The sequence below is a fragment of the Meles meles genome, chromosome 8, assembly GCF_922984935.1.
Source record: "Meles meles chromosome 8, mMelMel3.1 paternal haplotype, whole genome shotgun sequence".
Lineage (NCBI taxonomy): Eukaryota > Metazoa > Chordata > Mammalia > Carnivora > Mustelidae > Meles > Meles meles.
Window position 1 is genome coordinate 42,809,910 of NC_060073.1, and position 19,876 is coordinate 42,829,785.

The 19,876-nt window shown below is 49.9% G+C and overlaps 1 protein-coding gene across 6 annotated transcripts in view; it reads right to left on the reverse strand.

Moving 5' to 3' along the window:
• NAV2 (neuron navigator 2) overlaps positions 1–19,876 on the reverse strand; it is a 399,056-nt gene that overhangs the window by 109,013 nt on the left and 270,167 nt on the right. For all 6 annotated transcript variants that reach the window (XM_046014626.1, XM_046014624.1, XM_046014625.1 and 3 more), the window contains one exon: positions 18,335–18,457. In XM_046014626.1, coding sequence (XP_045870582.1) covers positions 18,335–18,457 — 123 coding nt within the window. The remainder of the gene's footprint in view (positions 1–18,334; positions 18,458–19,876) is intronic.

The window sequence follows — 19,876 nt, forward strand, 5'->3', positions numbered from 1 at the left end:
TTTGACGCACAACACAGAAGGTAGAGATTCAGCCTTGCCAGGTGCCATGGAGAGGACTGCAGGGCCCGTGCAAGAACAACAGCTACTGGGGGTTCCAGGTGAGTTTCTGGATGGCCTACAGGTATGTCCAGCACCAGAGTTCAAAGAGCCCTGGTGTTTCGGAACCAACTTCCAAGGATTTCTGGGGTTTGCCAACAAGGATGGTTGTCAACTCACTCAGACTAGATAGAATTCTAGGTGTTTTCTTTCTTTTTTTTTTTCCCAAAGATTTTATTTATTTATTTGACAGACAAAGATCACAAGTCGGCAGGGAGGCAGGTAGAGAGAGAAGGAAGCAGGCTCCCCACCAAGCAGCGAGCCCGATGTGGGGCTCTATCCCAGGACCCTGAGATCATGACCTGAGCCGAAGGCAGAGGCTTAACCCACTGAGCCACCCAGGTGGCCCTCTAGGTGTTTTCTTTTCAAATTTTCCTTAATGCCACACAAGCTCCTTCATGCCCTCCAGTGGACTCTAGATACTATTATTAGCAATACGACAAAACCAGAAGCTAATAGAATGGTTTCTCTCCTCACTGAAGAATGGGAGACTTAGATTCCAATAAGTCAAGGTGGCTGGTGACAAGTGAGGGCTTTGTTCTTAGCCCTGGCTCTTAGAGGCTAGTGAGGGTCGGCTTGATTTTCATAGTCCCGGATTATTTATTTTAGAGACAGAGAGAGAAAGAGAGAGAGCGCGAGAGAGCATGCAAGCAGGGGGAGGGTCAAAGAGAAAGGAAGAGGAGAAGCAGACTCCTGGCGGAGTGCAGAGCCCAACTCAGGGCTCAGTCCCAGGACCCTGAGACGACCTGAGCGGAAACCAAGAGTCAGACACTCAACCAACTGAGCCACCCAGGGGCCCCAGGTCTGGCCCTTCTATACCACCAGGAAAATATGGGCAGGGAGGTAGGCATGAACCCCTCACCTTTCCTACCAGTAGGGCCTGATGGCCTCCTTCTAGGAGGCAACAGGCAGAAGAAGGTGTGATTCTCTCAGCGGTTGGACTTAAAGATGGCGGAAGTGGGTATAGACAGAGTAGGAGAGACAATGTCCCACATCTTGTACTTCGAGTGGCCTGACCCCTGGGAATGGCTGGGGGCAAAGTGTAATCACTGGGGATAATGGAGCAGCTTCTGTTAGAGTGTCAGACAACTGGGTCCCTAGTCCTGCTTGCCACGTGACTCCAGACAAATGACTTAGTCTCTTTGGGTCAGTGACATCATCTAACTTGAGGATGGTGGTGATAGTTTCCCCTGGTAGATGAAATGCAGATGAAATGGAACAGCAATACAGATCTTGTTTGAATCCAGGCCCATGAATTACCAGTTCTATTTCCCCAACTCGAAGATCGAATCCACCAGGCTGTGACGCATACTAAGGCACTGTGTATTTCAAGCACCTGGCACAGGGGAGGGGAGGGAAGCGGTTGTTCTTCTCCATTCTCCATGACCTCAGAACTCCAACTTCTCTCCTCCCTGACCTCCCTCCTGGTTGCGTCAAGGTCCAGAACTGTTCTCTGGCCGCCTGCTAGAGGGTCTGCTGCTTAGGGCAGAAAGCATTTCTCCAGCCTCACCTTCTCCCAGTTCATAGAATGGCAGCTTCCACCCTGGTTTACAACCCATTTATGGTGGGACACCCTGATCCTTGGGTGTTTGTGCAGTGTTTAATCATTAGGTAGCCAGCTCAGGCACCTACAAATCGGTCAACTATTTGCCTAGGTGCCTCAGGGTCTGTTTGTAGGAGGCTTCTCTTGAAGGACACGGGGATAACTTCTGACTCAGCCTGGAGCAGGGGGAGGTAGGCTCTGGCTACCTTTGAAGGGCGTGGTCGGCCCTGGCTACCAGAGGTGAGCCTTTACATGTCAGACAGAATCACCTACCAAACTAGATAACATAGCTTTCAGAGATGGGACTTCCTCTCCCAGAGAGGAATTCCCTAGGCTCTCCTCTTTTTCTCCTCCCTTTTCCCTCCCTGCCAAGCCTGGATCGCAGTTTCTCCTCCTCACCACTCACAAATCCCAATTGTTTTCCAAGATGTACTAAAAGTTCCCTCCTCCAGGAAGTCTTCTCTGTCTGCCCTCTGCTCTAACAGGCTCATTTTGACCTCTGAACCAGAAAGCATTGATATTCTGCTGTCTGCACTACCCCTTCCTTCAACTGCCCATGACCCAGTCTTTGCGATAAGGGAGAGGGCTTTTGTACCTTTAAGGAAGGCCCCACTCCAGGTCCCAGTGTCCCCACAGCACTAGCAGAGCACCCCATACACAGTAAGCTTCTGGCAAGTGCCCCACCTGTTGGAGGAACAGCCACACCCAAGTCATCTCAGCCAGACTTGCACCTGATCCTCACTGAAGACCTACTCTGCCCCAGCCACGCTAAGGGCCGAACCAGTGCTGAGAGTGAGAAAAACAGGGGTGTTCCTGGTGAAGAACCTGGGAGACGTGACTCATGGGGTTCAGTTCAACAAGTACTGACTGAGGACTACTGGGCACAGACACTCTATTATTAGGTCCAGAAACTCAGTGATAAATAAGATAACCCCTGCTTTCAAGGTGAGCATAGACAAAATAGAGAGAAAAGAAAGTCAAGATTTTGTTAGAAGTTAAAGCATTGCATGGGGCCCTTTGGGAGCACCAAGGAAGGAAACTTGCTACGTTTGAGATGCCCAGCTGGGTGACTTATGTCCACTAAATGTGGACAGAAGCATATGTGTCAGCCTGGCAAAGTGGAGTCAAGGGCATTCCGTGGGCCGAGAGCCTCCAGACAGCATGGAGTATGCTGGAGACAACTAAGAGTCTGGTGCTGCGGATGGTGACGACGTGGGCAGGGAGGCCGGTGTGGCAGCAAGGGCCAAGGCTGGCTGGGCCTTAGGAGGCTGGCCCCCTGGCCTGTCCGTGATGTGGGGCCACAACACTTTTTAAGCAGGCAAGTGATGCACAGTCATGTCGCTGTGTCTATGTGGGGGACGATGTGCCGAGGAAGAGGACGGTGACAGCACAGCAGAGGGACTGTGCCAGGAACATAGCCCACAGGAGAACATGCCAGGGAGTGGGAGGATGAGGGGGGATGAGGGAGAGAGAAAGAGCCCCAGCACTTTGGCTCCGTGCTGGTGGAGCTCAAATTTGAAATCTGGGAGCTGACCTCAGTGGCACCAGAGTGGCTGAGTCATTAGCATGACAAGTGCTGCTTGTGGAACAGGAGCTCCCCTACAGACTTCCCGCAGGGACATTCAAGGCCAGGGCGGCATTAGCCCCACCGGCTTGCTGGCTCTGCTCTCTAGCCCTTTATTCCAGATCATTAAGAGCAGCACAGCCCTCTGGGAGGCTACCCTGGGCCTCTGTTTAAAGTAAGAAGCAAGGACATTTAATTGCCTTGGCTAGACACCCTGCTTGACTCCCCTCCCCCCTCCCCCGCCACCCCCCCTGCCCACTCAGTACCCCAGACCCTCCCACAACAGCTTCATCATCCCACAGCATGTGTCTTCAAACATAATCAGAACCCGATCCAAGGCCCTCCTCAAATTATGGCTCTGATCTTGACTTCCCAAAGCGAGCGGCAATTATCACTTGGCTCCAAGAGATGTTCAAATCCACAGGGTCATAAACCCTTTCAGGTTCTGTTTCAAGACCTCTGCTGGGGATTTTCACAGGTTTGCACTTCTGATGTTATGTGGTGGTCACTCTGCTGGTTCCAAAGAGGGGGCCCTCCTGCCAGGATGTGGAGTACGTACGACTTTGGCTCCTGCCACTTACCCTTGGGGTTCTCAGGCCTTAAATGGCATCTTTGATTTTTCTCCTGACAGAGTATCCAAGTACAGGAGAAGTAGGGGGACCAGCTGGGCGAGGAGAATCACATTTGCTGTGGGACAGAGGAGCTGCGTGGCCGTGGTGTGGGACCCGGGGCCAGAAGGACCCAGAAGGACCCACACTTCCATCCTGGCTCCCCAGTTTAGGCACCTGCCGCTTTCGTGCCTCCCTCTCCTTCTCCATGCATTCTAATTCTGTGTATACCAAACTTGCTGCCTTCCAGGGAGGGTGTGGCCCGGGCACGGCCACTGTGCTGACACCCACTGTCCCCGCATCTCCTACATCCATGCTTCAGCAGCTCCACGACGTGGTCTCATTAATTATATCTTTCAGATGAGGACACAGGGACTCAGGATGGTTAACTGACCTCTCACGCAGCTGAGAGAAGTCACATAGCAGAGAAACAGCAAACCTGGAGCCTGAACGTGTCAGGGGATCAGGGGTTTGAAATCATTTTTCCAGAAAAGATAGGGGACTGGGTCAAACCACTCAGTCTCCCACAGGAGAAGCTCCTGGACACTAACAAACCCATTTCTTCTTGAAACAAACCCATACCCTCTTGAAGGCAGGCTGGAGCCATGGTTAAGTTCTTTTGAGGACTGGATGAGGACTGGGTGGGACGGCTCACGATGAAGCCTGAGCACGCAGGTGAATTTTGTGCCCTCCATGAGTTGTTTACCACTGCTGAGGCCTGACTGTCTTCTGGTTGGTGGTGGTGGGAGGGGGGGGCGTCCCTGCAGCTCATGGGTTTACATATTTTGCACACTAACCCTGTACCACAGAGCCAGACTGTCACTCACCCCCCACTTGCAGTACATATACTGAGTAGTTCTCTGAGCCGGGCACTGTGCTAGGACAGAGATTCACCTGCAAACAGAAGCGACCTAGTTTGTTTGACTGATGCTTATGGCCGAGTACAGAGTCATAATACAAAAATAAAATGACGGGATGCGAAATAGACGGGATGTGAAATAGACTCGATGTTCTAGAAGACACTAAGAGCTGAGACCTTGTCAGATAGAGTGGTTGGGGACAGTGTCTCTGAGAGGAGGGTGATGTGTGAGTTGACACTTGAAGGACAGGGTGAATCAGCCTGGTAAGGCCAGAGGGAGAGGGAACAGCATATGCAAAGGGTTTGGCGAATTCAAGGAGCTGGTTGGAGGCACGAGTCAGGGAGGGGAAAGTGGGAAGAGGTGAGGCCAGAGAGATGGGCAGGGACTAGAACATGTCCTACCTTGGAGGCCATAGTAAAGAGTCTGGGTTTTATTCTATGGGCAGTGAGAGCGCACTGAGGTAAAGTTTTAGGCAGGGGGCAGAGGTGATCTGACATAAGGGTTAAAGAAGATCACAGCGGCTAAGAATGCAGAGGAGACAATGAGCCCAGTAGGGAGATCACAGTGGGAGCTCAATGAGAGATAAGGGCAGCCTGGACCCATGTGGGGGAGGGGTGGTGGGAAGAGAGAGAGAGAGAAGGAAGCAGAGGGATTTGAGGATTATTTGGAGGGACTATGCCCAAGACTTGCCAATGGATGGGATAGAAAAGGAGAGGGAACATAAACTTTCAGTAAGACTTACTAATCATCTTTAAGATAATGTTAATTAAATATATAGCAAACAGCTGCTATAGTATATGTCAGGCTCTGCAAAGCCAGGGAAAGCCAAGAATAAGATATTCTTCTGGTTCCTCTCTTAATTTAGCAGGAGAAAGCACACTCCGTGTACCATTTTTTTTTTTTTTTTAAGTAGGCTTTATGCCCAACATGGGGCTCAAACTCATGACCCTAAGATCAAGAGTTGCATGCTCTAATGACTGAGCCTGCCAGGGGCCCCAAAGGAGACCACATTTCAAAGGCATGTTATGTGCTACCAGAGGTGAGGGGGAGACCCTGAATGGATGAGAGACTCCCAGAGGACCCTGTTGGGGTAATGGGGGGAGGGAGTAGGGAAGGGGAGCTTCCCAGGAAAGGCTGGAGCCAATCTTAGAGCACAAATGGAGGTTAGTTGGGTAGGAAGTCTGGAGGTTACTTTTTTTAGGGGGGAGGGTAGAAGAGAGAGAGATGGGGAGGGGCAGAGGGAGAGGAAGAAAGAGAATCTTAAACATTCTCCATGCCCAGTGCCGAGCCCCATGCGGGGCTCAATCTCACAACCCTGAGATCATAACCTGAGGTGAAATCAAGAGACAGATGCTTAACCAACTGAGCCACCAGGTACCCCCTAAAGGTTACTACTGATTATTCTGAGAGCGAGCTGGGTTCATTGTGGTTGGCACACCCCCACACCCAGCCCCCTTTTAGAGACAGGCATCATGACATCTTGGAATATTGGCTTTGAAGTCCCACAGACCTGGGTTGGAATTTAAGACTGCCTGTGTGCTCCTGGGCAAGTCGCTTAGACTCACTGATCCAGAGTCCTCGTCTGTGAAATGGGGATAACTCCTGTCCTGCTGGGTCCTTTGGGGCATTAAAGCAAATTCAGAAACCATCTGAGAGAATGCCTGGAACATAGTAGGTGCTCAGTGAGTGGGAGTTGTGGCTGTTCATGAGACTCAGAGTACAGATGACAAACAGCCACGGGTCCTGGGCAGCCTCCCGAGGAACTTCCATCCCAGGGATACCCAGAGCTCTTGTGAGCTCCTTCCACACTGACTGACTGTGGAGAAATGGATCCCTCCTCACCACAGGAACTCCTACAGTACAAGGCAGAGGCGGCCCCCACAGCGCTCAGCCCGCCAAGCCAGCTCTGGCTGACTGGAGGACACCCAAAGGGGCTCCTGTGCTCACCTCTAGTGCACCAGAGCACCCAGTACAAGGCAACACCACAGACCCCTTCCCAACCCAGACACTTTGTGGTTCTGCTGCACGTCTTCCTCAGCTGCCTGCTCATGGCTTACCCACAATGCACATCAAGATCGCCCAAAGCAGCGACCAGAGTGGACGGGTTTTTTTTAAGCCTCCTGCTGCCACTGGTAGGGCTGTGAGTCCCTGTCCCCAAATCTCAGGGTGAGCCGAAGGAGGGGGGGGGTCTGAGCCCACCGAGCCATGCAACCACCTCATTTCCCTCAGCCCCTTTCATCTCTGCCACACAACCTTGTCACATCCCTCAAAATGTCAGAGCCTCCCTTCAGATCTCATTTCAGGCAATTTTACAGAGCCAAGCATCACCGATGAATGAGCGAGATAAATCAAAGTGCGCAGTGGACGAGAGGAAACAAGAGGGTTGTGGCGGAGCAGACAAAGCTGACCTCGTCTCCCTGTGAAACTGAGACACAGCAAAGCCATGGGGGTCTGTGGTCGAGGCCACGCCCCGGGGAAGGTAGTTGAAGGCAGACTCGGAAGGCCCAGGTGTGATCGGTGGGACAAAGGTCACTCTGAAGACTCTGCTGGCGGTTCCGACACCGAAGTAGTTAAATGTTCTCCAGAGGAAAAGAATATCCCTAGGGCTTCAGGCGGCCCTAAGGTCCTCCTAAGTAAGAGAGAAAGTTCCCTCATCAAGAACAGAGCCTAGCCTGATGGTGAGCTGCACTCCGGGTGCACACTCCGGGCGCTCGCTCCTCACCCTGAGCCTCTGGAGGGGGAGACCCCGGAAAAAGGCGTTCTTCCAGGTCAGCTGTCCAGAAGCTGTCACCTTTGCAAGTACCTAGACCAGAGCTAGGCACTGAGAAGAGGCCCAGAAATTACTCATGTAGCTTCAAGTGACATTCACCTTCTGGAGAACCTTCTGGAGGGCTGGAAAGCAAGCCTTTGAACAGAGGAGGAGGCAGACACAATGACTGCAAGTAAAGGATTCGTGCCCAGAGAGACCAGAGTGCAACTCCTAACTCTGCCCCATATAGCATCATGCCTATGGTGAAGGAATGTCACCTTTTGGAGCCTGTTCCCTCTGACGTCAAACCCACAGTCTTCTTGTATGAAACCCCACCAAGTGCCGTTTGGCTCTCCAGGATGCTGGTGTACCTCGTGAAGCCTGCCAGCTATGAGAAATCACAGTACAGGGAAGACCCTGTAAGTCCGTGACACCACCTGTTCCCAAGGCTGACCGCCCCCTCTCTAGAAGACAGCTCCTACTCTGTTGATATAGGGAGCAAGGCACATCCAAGTCTAATTAAATCCTAAGTCAAAACACCCACCCAAATAAATACAATTCACTTAGTCACTTGGGATTTTATCTCCATGAAAATAAGACTGTAGTCCCATAAGCTTCAACTCCTAATATAATTTTGGTGAAGCTCCAAGTTAGAGCAAAATCCAGTGCGACGTAAGACAGCAGAATTCTTCTTCCAGAGCATCAGAAAGGTCCACGGCCCCCTGACTCTCATCCACAGCTCTGTCCACCCCGTACCCCCCTTCTGGAAGGTTTGATTCTGGTCCTTCAACCTTGGGCGTTCCTCCAGACTCACCATCAGCAACAGCTACCCTCCTCTCCCCCTTCTCTAAGTGTGTGGCAGCTTTAGAACAGGCTTAGCTTTGAAGTGCAGTGAGGACAGAGGCCCTTTCTCTCCTCTCAAAGAGGTCTGCTAGCAGAAGCGGGGCCCTTTCAGTCCACTGGATCTGCACACACCAGAGCCCCTGGGCAAGAACCACACTCTTCATTGACGCACCGTCGTGCAATGACACCTGTCATCATGACGATCAGAGATGAAAAGTTCCTGGGCTCCCTGCCTGTGTAGATGAGTACACTGATGAGTCATTTCGTGAACCCTGCCCTTCGAGCGATAAACACGAACAATGACTCATAGGCTCTTGGGGACTTAGAATCAGCCGGTCTGAGTGCCCACAAAGAACCGGGGGTAGGTAGAAGCATCTTGCCCAAGACGTTCAGCGGTGGCTGAGCCAGATCTAGGACAAGGTCAAGGTCTCCTAGTTCCTAGTGCACTCCTTCCCTTCCTGCCTGGGCTCCAGTCATCATCATCACCAAAGAGATAACGTGCTTTCGTTAGAGTTGCTTTCTCAAATTCATCCTTTCTGAGCACACTGAGATGACCCTGTTCCCTAAAGCCTGGAGGACAGAGTGGTCACTGGGTCACTAACAATCTGCCTGGCTTCAGTTTCCTCCGGTAAAGGGGAAGTAGGAAATTCCAAGTAGTGAATCTGAAGGTCTCCTTCCCCCCAGCTTAGCTCTGTAAGCTCTATCCAGTGTGGACTAGCTGGAGAAAACACATTCACATGCAAGGTAACTTTGCATAAAAACCCTGGGCTGGCACAGCCATCCAGCGTGACCAGTCTAAAGGTGACACTGTAACCAGAGACACTTGGCAGACCAATGGAAGGGCTGCCTTATCCACTGGGCTTCTTTAAATCAGCTGCTGCATTGCAGTACCAGCAGTCAAGGCTAGGTTGCTCTTCCAAAGACAAAGGACATTAAAGGAAACAAAAAGAGAATCTCAAACAGATGATTGAGATAAGGCCTCTTGTGACACCTAGGTAATGTTTGAGGGATCTTCCAAATCATCACCAGCAGGAAAAGAAACCTCCCACGTTTTATTATAACAAGTTCAGGAAGACCTTCAGCCCCCATGGCTACTCCTGGTCCTTCCTGCTCCATACCACATGGTGAGTCTCTGCGGCACTTGGCACAGTGAGTTATGATGGCTTCTTTGGCTTCTCACCCCTCTATTTGATTGCAAGCTTCTTAAGAGCAGGAAGCAGGGACTATGTCCTACTCCTCTTTGGCTGCATGGTATGTGCTCAGTAAATATTAAATCATCAGCAGCATTTTCCCTCAGTTGTCACATATCCAAATACAGTCCAAATACTTTGTTGAAATGCACCTGAGTACTTGCTTCGGCCGCACATATACTAAAACTGGAAATGCAAATGACTGATAGCATTGGTTATGATGCCTTAAGCAACTCAGTTACCAGAGTCCCCATCTGCTCATTCTTCCCAACCCAGAGGAGCTACTGAAAGCCATCAGTCCTCCAGGGTGCCGCAGTGCCCGGCGATGCATGGGCATAAATTTGTGACAAACGCCACGGTACAGGACTGCTTAAATAATGGGGAGGAGATGGCATAAAGCCAGGGCTGTCACTTGCGTGTAATTAAACAATGACAGTCACTAGTACAGCTCACCATATGTTTTCTCTTCTTATAAGAACATGGTAGAATTCTGCTTCTGGTCACCTTTGAATTCAAGCATAGCCATGTGACCTCCTTTGGCCAACAACAGATCGGTGGAAGTTATACGGGCCATTTCTGGGCAGAAGCTTTAAGAGATAGTGTGTGGCTCACCACACTCTGCTTCTCTGAGCCATGGTTTGCCAACGCTTTGAATGGCTGGCGCTCTGGCACCCGGGGTCCTAGAGTGACAATGACGTAGAACATAGACTCCTGCTGAGCTGCAATGGCCAGACAGCAAGAGTGGGTGTTTTGGGGGTTGTTTGTAACACAGTATAAACAATCCTACGCTGACTGATGCAAAGACTTGCCCAGGGACCCGGATTAAAACACATGATGCCATTTTCCATTACAGGGGACAGATGCAGCCAGATTCTGACTTAGCATTGGGGGCCTAAGCTTTGGGTTGCTGAGGCAGTAAGCACCGAAAAAGGTGCCCTATTTTGGTTTTTCTCTTTGACCTTCCATTCTTGCTCTCATATTGTTAGATGTCTTCTCACACTTGGAACAAACATCAAGTCTACAAATTACCTGTAAACAGCTTCTGAAAAGGCACCGGTTTTGGGAAATGTGCTTTGGGGGAGTGGCTGTGCTCTCCTCTCTCTCTCTCTCTCTCTCTCTCACACACACACACACACACACACACCCACACCCACACACACACACACACAGAGTCAGCTGTACTTCTACTGTGGTGCAATCTGGAACACAGTTACAAAGTTGGGCAATGCCGGGGAGTAAGATTTTCTTGTGGCCACTACCCACCCCCTCCTTTTTTTAAGTGAAAACATTGCATGCATGTGAAACGATACTCGCCAGACCATTCTTTCTCTTCTCTGTACAACCCCTCTGGGAGAATTCCTTTGTGGCTTAAACTGCAGATGGTTTGCTTCCTGTCAGCACCCCCCTCCTGTTCAGCACAGGTGGCCCCCTGCCCACCCATTCCACAAGCAGCAGCTCTTCCTTAAAAAGGAAGCGAGTGGTACCAGCAGAAAAGAGGCCTTTGGGAAAAGCCCATGCAGTAATTATCACCCTGTTACCGGGGAAAGAGAGATTTGCCTCTAAGGCTCCTTTTATGAGCTTTAAGATGAATGGAACTCTCACCCTCTCCCACTCTGTCTCCCTTTGCGGTCCACAAGCAGGAGAAAAGGGGGAGAGAGACGGAAGGGAGATGCAGGGAGGATCATGGATGTGGGGCGCTGGGTTAGAGGCATCTTCTTGTCCCCAAAATAGGAGTATAATGCAGAACTAAGAAAATGCTCCGGGGCACTAGTTGGTTTAACAGGCAGTCAAGAGGGGAAGGGAAGGACAGTGAGAGAGGAAAGATGGGAGACAGAGAAAGAGATGGAGGGGAGGGCGAGATCCACTGGTCAGCTCAAACAAGAAAGGATAAAGGCAGAATAGTCTGGGTAAAGTCAGAAGGGAAAGGGAAAGCAAGACAAAGTTCATTTCACTTAGGCTGGTAGGAAGCTCAGTGTTGAACTATCACTAAAATCTGCAACCACACAGGACCGTATGGTAAGTTTATCTATATTCTCGGTTCTCTCTCTGACGTGTCATTTTCTCATTTACCTCCCCACTCCCGCCCCCGTCTTAATGCTTCATTGCTTTAATTTACAATTGTTCTTCTCGTATATGTGGTTACTCTACACTGTTAGGGAAAGAAGAGGGCTTAATTACTAGTTAATCAGAAACCCCAGCAATGCCTTGAGGACCACAGAGTTGTTAGCCAGGACCAGGAAAGGGAATTTGTCAAATGACTTCAGAATCCCCACAGACTCTGAAGGCTCCTGGATTTCTTGGACCACTAAGGGGAAGAAGCATCAGTCTTCACCTGGGATCTTGAAATTGTGGATGCATCCCATAGCCAACAACACAAGTTTAGAAGAGATCAGAATTAAAAAATGAGCAGCACTGGTCCAAACTCACAAGGAGGCCACGGAATAAACTGGATAAGTTGTTGTACAAGAAAGGGCCTTTTCCTTGAGTCTGAGACCAGTGATGGGAAAAGGGGTGAAGGCAAGCCCATCTGCTGTGTCTGAGTGCCAAAAGTCTGGGAAGGGAGGGGAGGAATCATAAAATATCCCCCTTTCCCTCTTTTTTTTTTTTTTTTAAAGATTTTATTTGAGAGAGAGAGCAAGAAAGAGCGAGCGAGAGGCGAGAGTTAGTGCACGAGTCGGGGGAGGAGCAGAGGGAGAGGAAGAAGCAGTCTCCCCATTAAACAGGGACACTGGGATCATGACCTGAGCCAAAGTCAGATGCTTAACTGACTGAGCCACCCAGGTGCCCCACCCCCCCTTTCCCTCTTAATGCAAACTGTTTTGCACTTGTCCCTAAGATTCTAGTGCTTGCATTTCTATTTTATTTTCTTAAAGACTTAATTATTTAAGAGACTGAGAGAGAGAGAGAGTATGCACACACACTCGAGCAGCGGGGAGGAACAGAGGGAAAGGGAGAAGCGGGCTCCCTGCTGATCTCGGAGGCTGACTTGCGGCTCTATCCCAGGACCCTGAGATCATGACCTGAGCCGAAATCAAGAATCGGATGCTCAAGGGGGTGCCTGGATAGCTCAATGGGTTAAGCATCTGCCTTTGGCTTGGGTCACGGTACAAGGATCCTGGGATCGAGCCCCGTATCAGGCTCCCTGCTCATTGGGAAGTCTCCTTCTCCCTCCCTCTCTGCCTGTCGGTCCCTCTGCTTGTGCTCTCTCTCTCTCTCTCTGTCAAATAAATGAAATCTTAAAAAGAAAAAAAAAAAGAGTTGGATGCTCAACCCACTGACCCATCCAGGCATCGGGTGTGCTTGCATTTTTCGTGACTAGGGGCTCATTTAAAGAGAGGACAGCAGAATAAGGGCCTGGAGGCAGGGGAATGTAAGTCTCTGAACCGAGGGCTCCCTAAAGTGGTAGTTGCATCTGGGAGGGTCTGACAGGCTGAGATTTCAGTTCCAGCGTGGACACCTGCAAGCTGGATATGTAACCTGCTGTGTATTTACTGACCTGACTGTCTCAGGGCCCCACAGCTGTATCTATGAAACCAGGGTGCTACCTCCTCTCAAAGGATCAGGGTTAGGAGAAAACGACATCATATCGGTAAGGTGCTAGGCACAGTTCCTCGCATACAGCAATCATTGGGAAATGGTGACTATCACTGTTTTTGTTATTTTCTGGTCCGTATTAGTTGCCTATTGCTGCTGTAACAAATTATTAAACACGCGAGCAAAAACAACACAAATGGACTATCAGGTCTGCGAGGAGGAAATCCAAACTGAGTCTCATGGACTGAAAGCAGGGTGTTGGCAGGACCACACTCACTCCATGGCTCTGGGGGAGGGTCTGTTCCCTCGCACTGTCCCCTTTAGAGAGGCCACAGGCACTCTGGCTGCAGCCCCTCCCTCCACCTTCAGAGCCAGAGGGCAAGGAGAGTCCTTGCCTCAGAGCTCTGCCTGCTCTCCCGCCCCCCTCTTCTACTTTGAAGGACCGGTAATCACACGGGCCCTCCAGGATCATCCAGGCTAATCTATCTAAACATTGACTGATAAGCAACTGTGATTCCTACCCCCCACCCTGTGGTGTAACACACGCCCGGGTTCTGGGGATTAGGCTGTGGACACTGTGGGGCCATTACTCTGTCTGCCCTGGGCTTGGAAAGGAGGGCGAGGGAGTGATTCCCATTTGTGCTTCCTCTCACCTGCATACCGCAGCCGGCGCTGTGTCTAAGGAACACCTGGGCTGGGGACCTACTACCTGGTACGGGCTCCCACCAGTGCCATCTGCTGCTAGGGACCTTGGGCCTGGATTCAACTCTTCCCTGCAGGTCAGGCCTGAATTGGTGAATACAGAGCTGGGTACCAGGAGGCCGCCTCCATCCACATAAATCTCAAAGCCTGGCAGTGCCCTGGGCCCTTGGACATCTTGTGACATTCCTGGTGAGGAGGAGGACTGGACCCGGCAGGCTGGTGAAATACCAGTTGCATAGTTATATCAACACACCGTGGGACTCTTAATTCAAGCTGAAACTGGGATAGCTCTGGGCCCAAGGTCAGGGCCCCAGCCAGGGACTTGGGTAAAGCTTGTAGGATGACTGTGAATCCTCATTTTCCAAATGCAATCTCAATACCAAAAACATTCAGAGCTTGGAGGGCAATGAAAACCCTGTAACAAGAAGGAACAGAAACAGTTTCTTTTTCCTGCTTGGTTTCTTGGCATGACATCAGAGGGCCACTGTCATCTGGTTCAGGTCTCAGGCTGACGTTTCACCACACAGCATTCGCTCTGCGCTATTTTTACCACCACTTCAGTTAATAAGAGCCACTAGAGGTCAATAAATATTCTAATGGTGTAGAAGAAAGTAACCGCGTCATTCCAAAGCCCTCCTCCCGACCTAAATGTGCGTAAGGGGCCTGATTTCTGTCCTTGCGTGTATCATCAGTGACACTTGCGTGACCAGGGGACACCATTTAGAAGTAACCTTGAACTGCATGTCCAGGATGGCAGCGAGGGTCCCCAGCAGCAGGGCGATGCTGCCCAGGTCACAGACAGCGTCCTGGGAATGGAAGCTTTCCCAGAGCTGAGCTCTACGCTTTGAAAGCACTCAGCTCGCGGGAGTTCAAGAACTTTTGATGGGTCCTGAGCGGACAGCATGCAGGAACTGGCAGGAGTTTAGCAAACCATCTGACGGTCTGCGAGGCTAGCCTCCTGGCTCCCGGGGGCCTATTTCTTCCTCCTTCCAGGCTGCCAAATCAGGGCCCTCCATTCCGAACCTCTCTGTATTTGCCTGTTATCTGGGGCCCGTGACTTGGAACAAGCCACCTCCATTTGTCCCTTTTGATCCTGCCCCCTCTGCCAGCTGGCCACTGATGACTATCAGAACCCAGGAGTGGCAACCCCGAAGAGTGACAGCAGATCAAAGGCAGACTTGGCACTGTGGATTTCTCCCATCCCTTCTTACTTCTCAGACACCGGCTGGTGACATACAGGACTCCCAGACCGACAGGTCTCTATCTCCCAGGCTCTGAAGGTACATATTCCTATCAGTTCCTTTTAATAGCCCTGAAGATACCCCAGCCACGTCCTGCGGCAAACAGCCATGCTCAGCGTCCTTCCAGGCTTCCCCCTGGGAGAGCCCTAGCTCCCAAGCTGTGCCCGCTGAGGTTAATGATTTTCCTGCGGACGCCATGAGGTGATCTGCTCTTCCTACACTTCTCTTCTCTTGGCTGACGTCTCATCAGGCCCTCAGTACTTTTCCTATTTCCTTCGTAGCCTTCATGTAGTCTGCAGCCTGTGCGTGAACCCTTAAGGACTGGGCTGTCTATTTCATAAAGAACCTCCTAGAAATATCTCAGCTCTGGGACCTTCTTTTTTCAGCTTAAAAGGGAAGAATTCTGGAAAGGTGCTGCGTTTTTTTGTCGGTATTTTTTTTTCACTTGTCTAATTTCAATAATTTAAAGAACACGTTTCCCATTATAGGGACAAGAATAGGATTACCTTGTCTGCAGCCATTTGCATACTACCTTCTAAAAAAATACCTGCACGCCATCTGGGGCATTCTCCTTTGATATTTCACATTAAATTGTCTCATGCCAACGCTGTTCTTTACCCGAAACAATACTTATAAAATCTTGGGTTTGATGTACTAGTTATACATTTTTTTAAGTGTTACAAATAAATGTAAAAGAAATATTTCCCTGTCTGCTATCTAAAATTATTTCCTGTTCCACTAATATTAGCCTCCCTCTTCGGGAAATATTCATCTAGAATACAGTTTTTGGAAAAGATTTGCATGAAGAACTTTATAGCAACAAATCTACTACAATTTCAACTTAGCCAAAGATAAAGCATTTCTATGGTCTATTTATAATAACTTTAGAGATGAATAAAATTTAACATAGTCTACAAAAATGTAAAATATCTCACTGCCTACAGGTCAAAATTTATATGAAATAGGAGATTTATAAGCATTATTAGATCCTATTTTAAAAAAGAAAATAAAAGCCACCTGAATTCTAGCTTTAAAAGCTGGTGAGTATGGGACACCTGGGTGGCTCAGTTGTTAAGTGTCTGCCTTTGGCTCAGGTCATGATCCCAGGGTTCTGAGATGGAGCCTTATGTCTGGCTCTCTGCTTGGTGGGGAGCCTGCTTCTCCCTGTCCCTCTGCCTGCCACTCCCCCTGCTTGTGCTCTCTGCCAAATAAATAAATAAAATCTTTAAAAAACAAAACTGGGGGCACCTGGGTGGCTCAGTGGGTTAAGCCGCTGTCTTCGGCTCAGGTCATGATCTCAGGGTCCTGGGATCGAGTCCCGCATCGGGCTCTCTGCTCAGCAGGGAGCCTGCTTCCCTTCCTCTCTCTCTGCCTGCCTCTCTGCCTACTTGTGATCTCCATCTGTCAAATAAATAAAATCTTAAAAAAAAAATAATAAAAAACAAAACTGGTCAATTATCCTTTCAGTCTGAAATGATCACATCTGAGCATTTCAGTCTGGGGAGAACCAGAAGACACCACTGTCCAGTTAGTCCCACTTGAGAGGCTGAGCTGGACAACATAACAAACAGTATCCATCTCTCCAGCCCCCACCTCAACCCTCTGCCTCCACACGCAGGAACAAGCCCAGCTGTGATCTATAATTCCATTAACCCTGCAATGAAGCATTAAATTAAACTGCCTCGCACAGATTCTTCTTCGGCTGCAAGGGAAAATGTACCTTGTAAAGGCTGAATTTCATGCTGATAGATTTACTAACCAGCGACATGTTTACAGGAGAATGCAAATAAGCAAAATCACGAGGCAAATTGTTGAAATCTCCAGTGGGGGTGATATGACAACGGACTTTCTCCCTGATAATGTTTCCTCTAAAGAGTTTAGTTATAGAGCGCCCCATCCGGAGAAAGAGCAGTTCTCTGGGGCGCCTGGGTGGCTGAGCTGCTTAAGTGTCCATCTCTCGGGTCATGATCTCAGGGTTATGAGATCGAGCCCCGTGCTGGACTCCGTGCTGGGCGTGGAGCCTCTTTGAGATTCTCTCTCTCCCTCTCCTTCTGCCCCTCCCACCCTCCCTCTCTAAAAATAAATAAATTGTTTTAAAAAGGCAGTATTAAAAAAGAAAGAGCAGTTCTTAAGTGGTTCACCGTTCTATGGAATTCTCAAACCAAACCTTTTAAGTGAATCAATTCCAGGAAGAAGGCTGGCTTGAGCTGGCACGGTGGCGATGGGCCTTTGTCATCTCTGACATAAATCACCACCCTGGACACTGGGGACTCTAAGAAGGGCATATTCAAGTCCGTGGCAGAGCCCGGGCCAGATCCCAAGTTTCTGACAACTGATTCAGTGTTCTCTACACCAGCACAGCTTCTCAGCCTTCCTGGAGAGACGATGATTTCTCTTGAGCAAATTTCATTCCTGGGGGTAACTTCAGTGTGCCCTAGTTCTCTTAAGCCAGAGAGCCACAGACATCACTTAGCTCTTTGTTAAACGTATACGCAGCTAAGAGAACAGCAAGAAGCTGGGGTCGTGCTGCAAATATGCGGATTTCTGGCACAAGAGAATTAGCACCCCCAAAATGTTTGGTGGCCTCAAGCACACACATCTAAATTCCATTTTCAGTCTCATTAGCACAGACGGGGAAAGAGGTCAAGTATGCCAGCAAAGTCCTTCAATGGTCAGGCCACTAAAGGGTACTGAAATCTAGAAACACTGCACAGCAGAGCTGGAAAGGGTCCTGGAAATCACATAGTTCAAACCCTGCTTTAATGGATTGCTCTAGGTCATAGACTCTATGTGGCAGAGTCAGGGTTATTAAACAGCCCTCCATACGATAATGTTCTCTGAAGCTCTTGTCGTCTCTGACAGGGGCTGCGACGAGGACCGGGCAAGGGCTAGCCTTTCGGCATCTCAGCCCATGCAGTAGAAATGACATCCCCAAGCCTTGCTTCCCAGGGCCAGGCCGCAGGAGACCCGCAGTGAAGCCTGCTCAGCCAAGGCTGTGAGCGCTCCCTTGGGCACCCGGGCCCTCTGTGCATCACCAGGGACTGTGTTCCAAGGTACCATACCTAGAAAGCTGCTGACAGAGGAAGTAAAGTGGATCCCTGGGGCCGGGGCCGCCGACAAAGATGCAGAAGCAGCACAAAATAACGACCCAAACTCTCTGAGTCCGAACTCCCTCCCTTTTCGCTGTCAGAAGCACCACCCTAACCAGGAGCAGGACTCCAGAATCTTCCGCAGCGCTCTCCTACCTGCTGTACCAGCTCCCGACCCTGGGCACGGCTTCAAGGCCTCCCGACCCCTGCATGGGTCACAGCAGTGTCCGTCTGCTCTCAACATCACACCCTCACTTTTCAGGCCACTCTGGAATGATCTCTGCACCTGGTCAGTCCCACGCGGAGCAGACTTACCTGTCAGCATCGCCGAGGCCCAGGGACGTATTTCTTTGCAGGGTCTCCCGCACCACAGCCATGCCATCGGGCAGCCGATTCAGGCGACGAGTGTAGAGGCCAAGTCCACCATCGGTCATGTACCTGCAACAGGACCAGAGGATGATGCAGGTATTCGGTCAAGAGCAATTCATGCACAATCTTGTTCGCATCCGGGAGCTCTGCATGGCCACCTCGTGCTCTAAGGGGAAAGGGACCGAGACTTTCCCGAGGCTCTATCTCTGATCACAGCCCAGGGATAGCTCCGCTGTTGATTCAACCCAAAGGATCACCCACTTGCTGGCAAAAATAGAACTCGGCTTAATTAATCCAAACTCACAGGACTCTATGGAGCAGAAGGGAACTAGTGAACAACATTAACTGTCAGATGTATTCATGACATTCTTTTAATCTGGCAATTATGCAAGCAGGTGTCTTACCTAAGTAACAGGAGTGGAACTGACAATCACTAGCAAAGCATACGAAAAAATACGACGGAAGAGTGCCACGGAAAAGTGGGCAATTAAAAGAGGGGGAAAGAAAAAAGACAGAGGACAGAGGGGCCATCTTTGGCATCACCAACAAGTTGCTTCTCTGGGTCCTGGGCTTTCCTCTGAACTATGGGAATATTACAGCCTTCCTGCCTGCCCAAGGCACACATGAGAATTCGCCAGAGCAGGGTGTATGAAGGTGTTCTGCAATTTGCGTAAGACCAGATACGTGGAAGACGTTATTAGGGGTGTCACTATCTTGAAGCGTCTACGATTGTGAATGTCACCTTTGATCGCGACGTCTTAGAGGGTTGTCACAAAACTCTCCAACACTTAAACTAATTTACTCTTCCAGATTTCTTAGTGAGTCCACAAAGCTATCTTCTGATGGAGTCAGTGTTGTCGGGGGAGGGGGTGTACCCCTGGAACTTCTGTACAGACAGACATCTGCTACCCAGACCGGTTCCCGAGAGCTTGGCCACCGACAGGAGGTAGTCTGGGTACAAAGCAGCTTTGCCTCATCTACCCTGCCTCCTTCCCAGCATCCCATAAGGGAGACTGCTGGTGTCATCACTCCCACCTTCAGAGGAGGACAGGAAGGCAAGATAAAAGTTGGGCAGAGCAAGAAACCAAACTTGGGTCCCTTGAATTCCCACATGGGCCCCATCAGATAGACCTGCAAGGTGTCTGAAAATGTAGGGGTCTCACATTTCAAATGAAATGACATTTATTAAGAAGACCAAGAAGTGGTGATTTTCCTGAAACAGCTCGCTGACCTGCATCATGCAGAAAGTTTCACTGCATTTAGTATTTTAGCTTTAGATTACATGAAGTAGATTTTTGAGGGAAGTCACTTCTGGACTTTCTTCTACTTCGAGTTTGGGTCCTTCCTGGGATATATTCTTAGAAACATGGAGTTACCGGATGCTGTGGAGGTTGTCCACGACCAGTAAGGTTCAGTCAGGGGCAGGGAAGATAGTTCTCACTGGCACATCTGGGGTAAGAACTGCCCATATGCATCAAAAGAATTCTC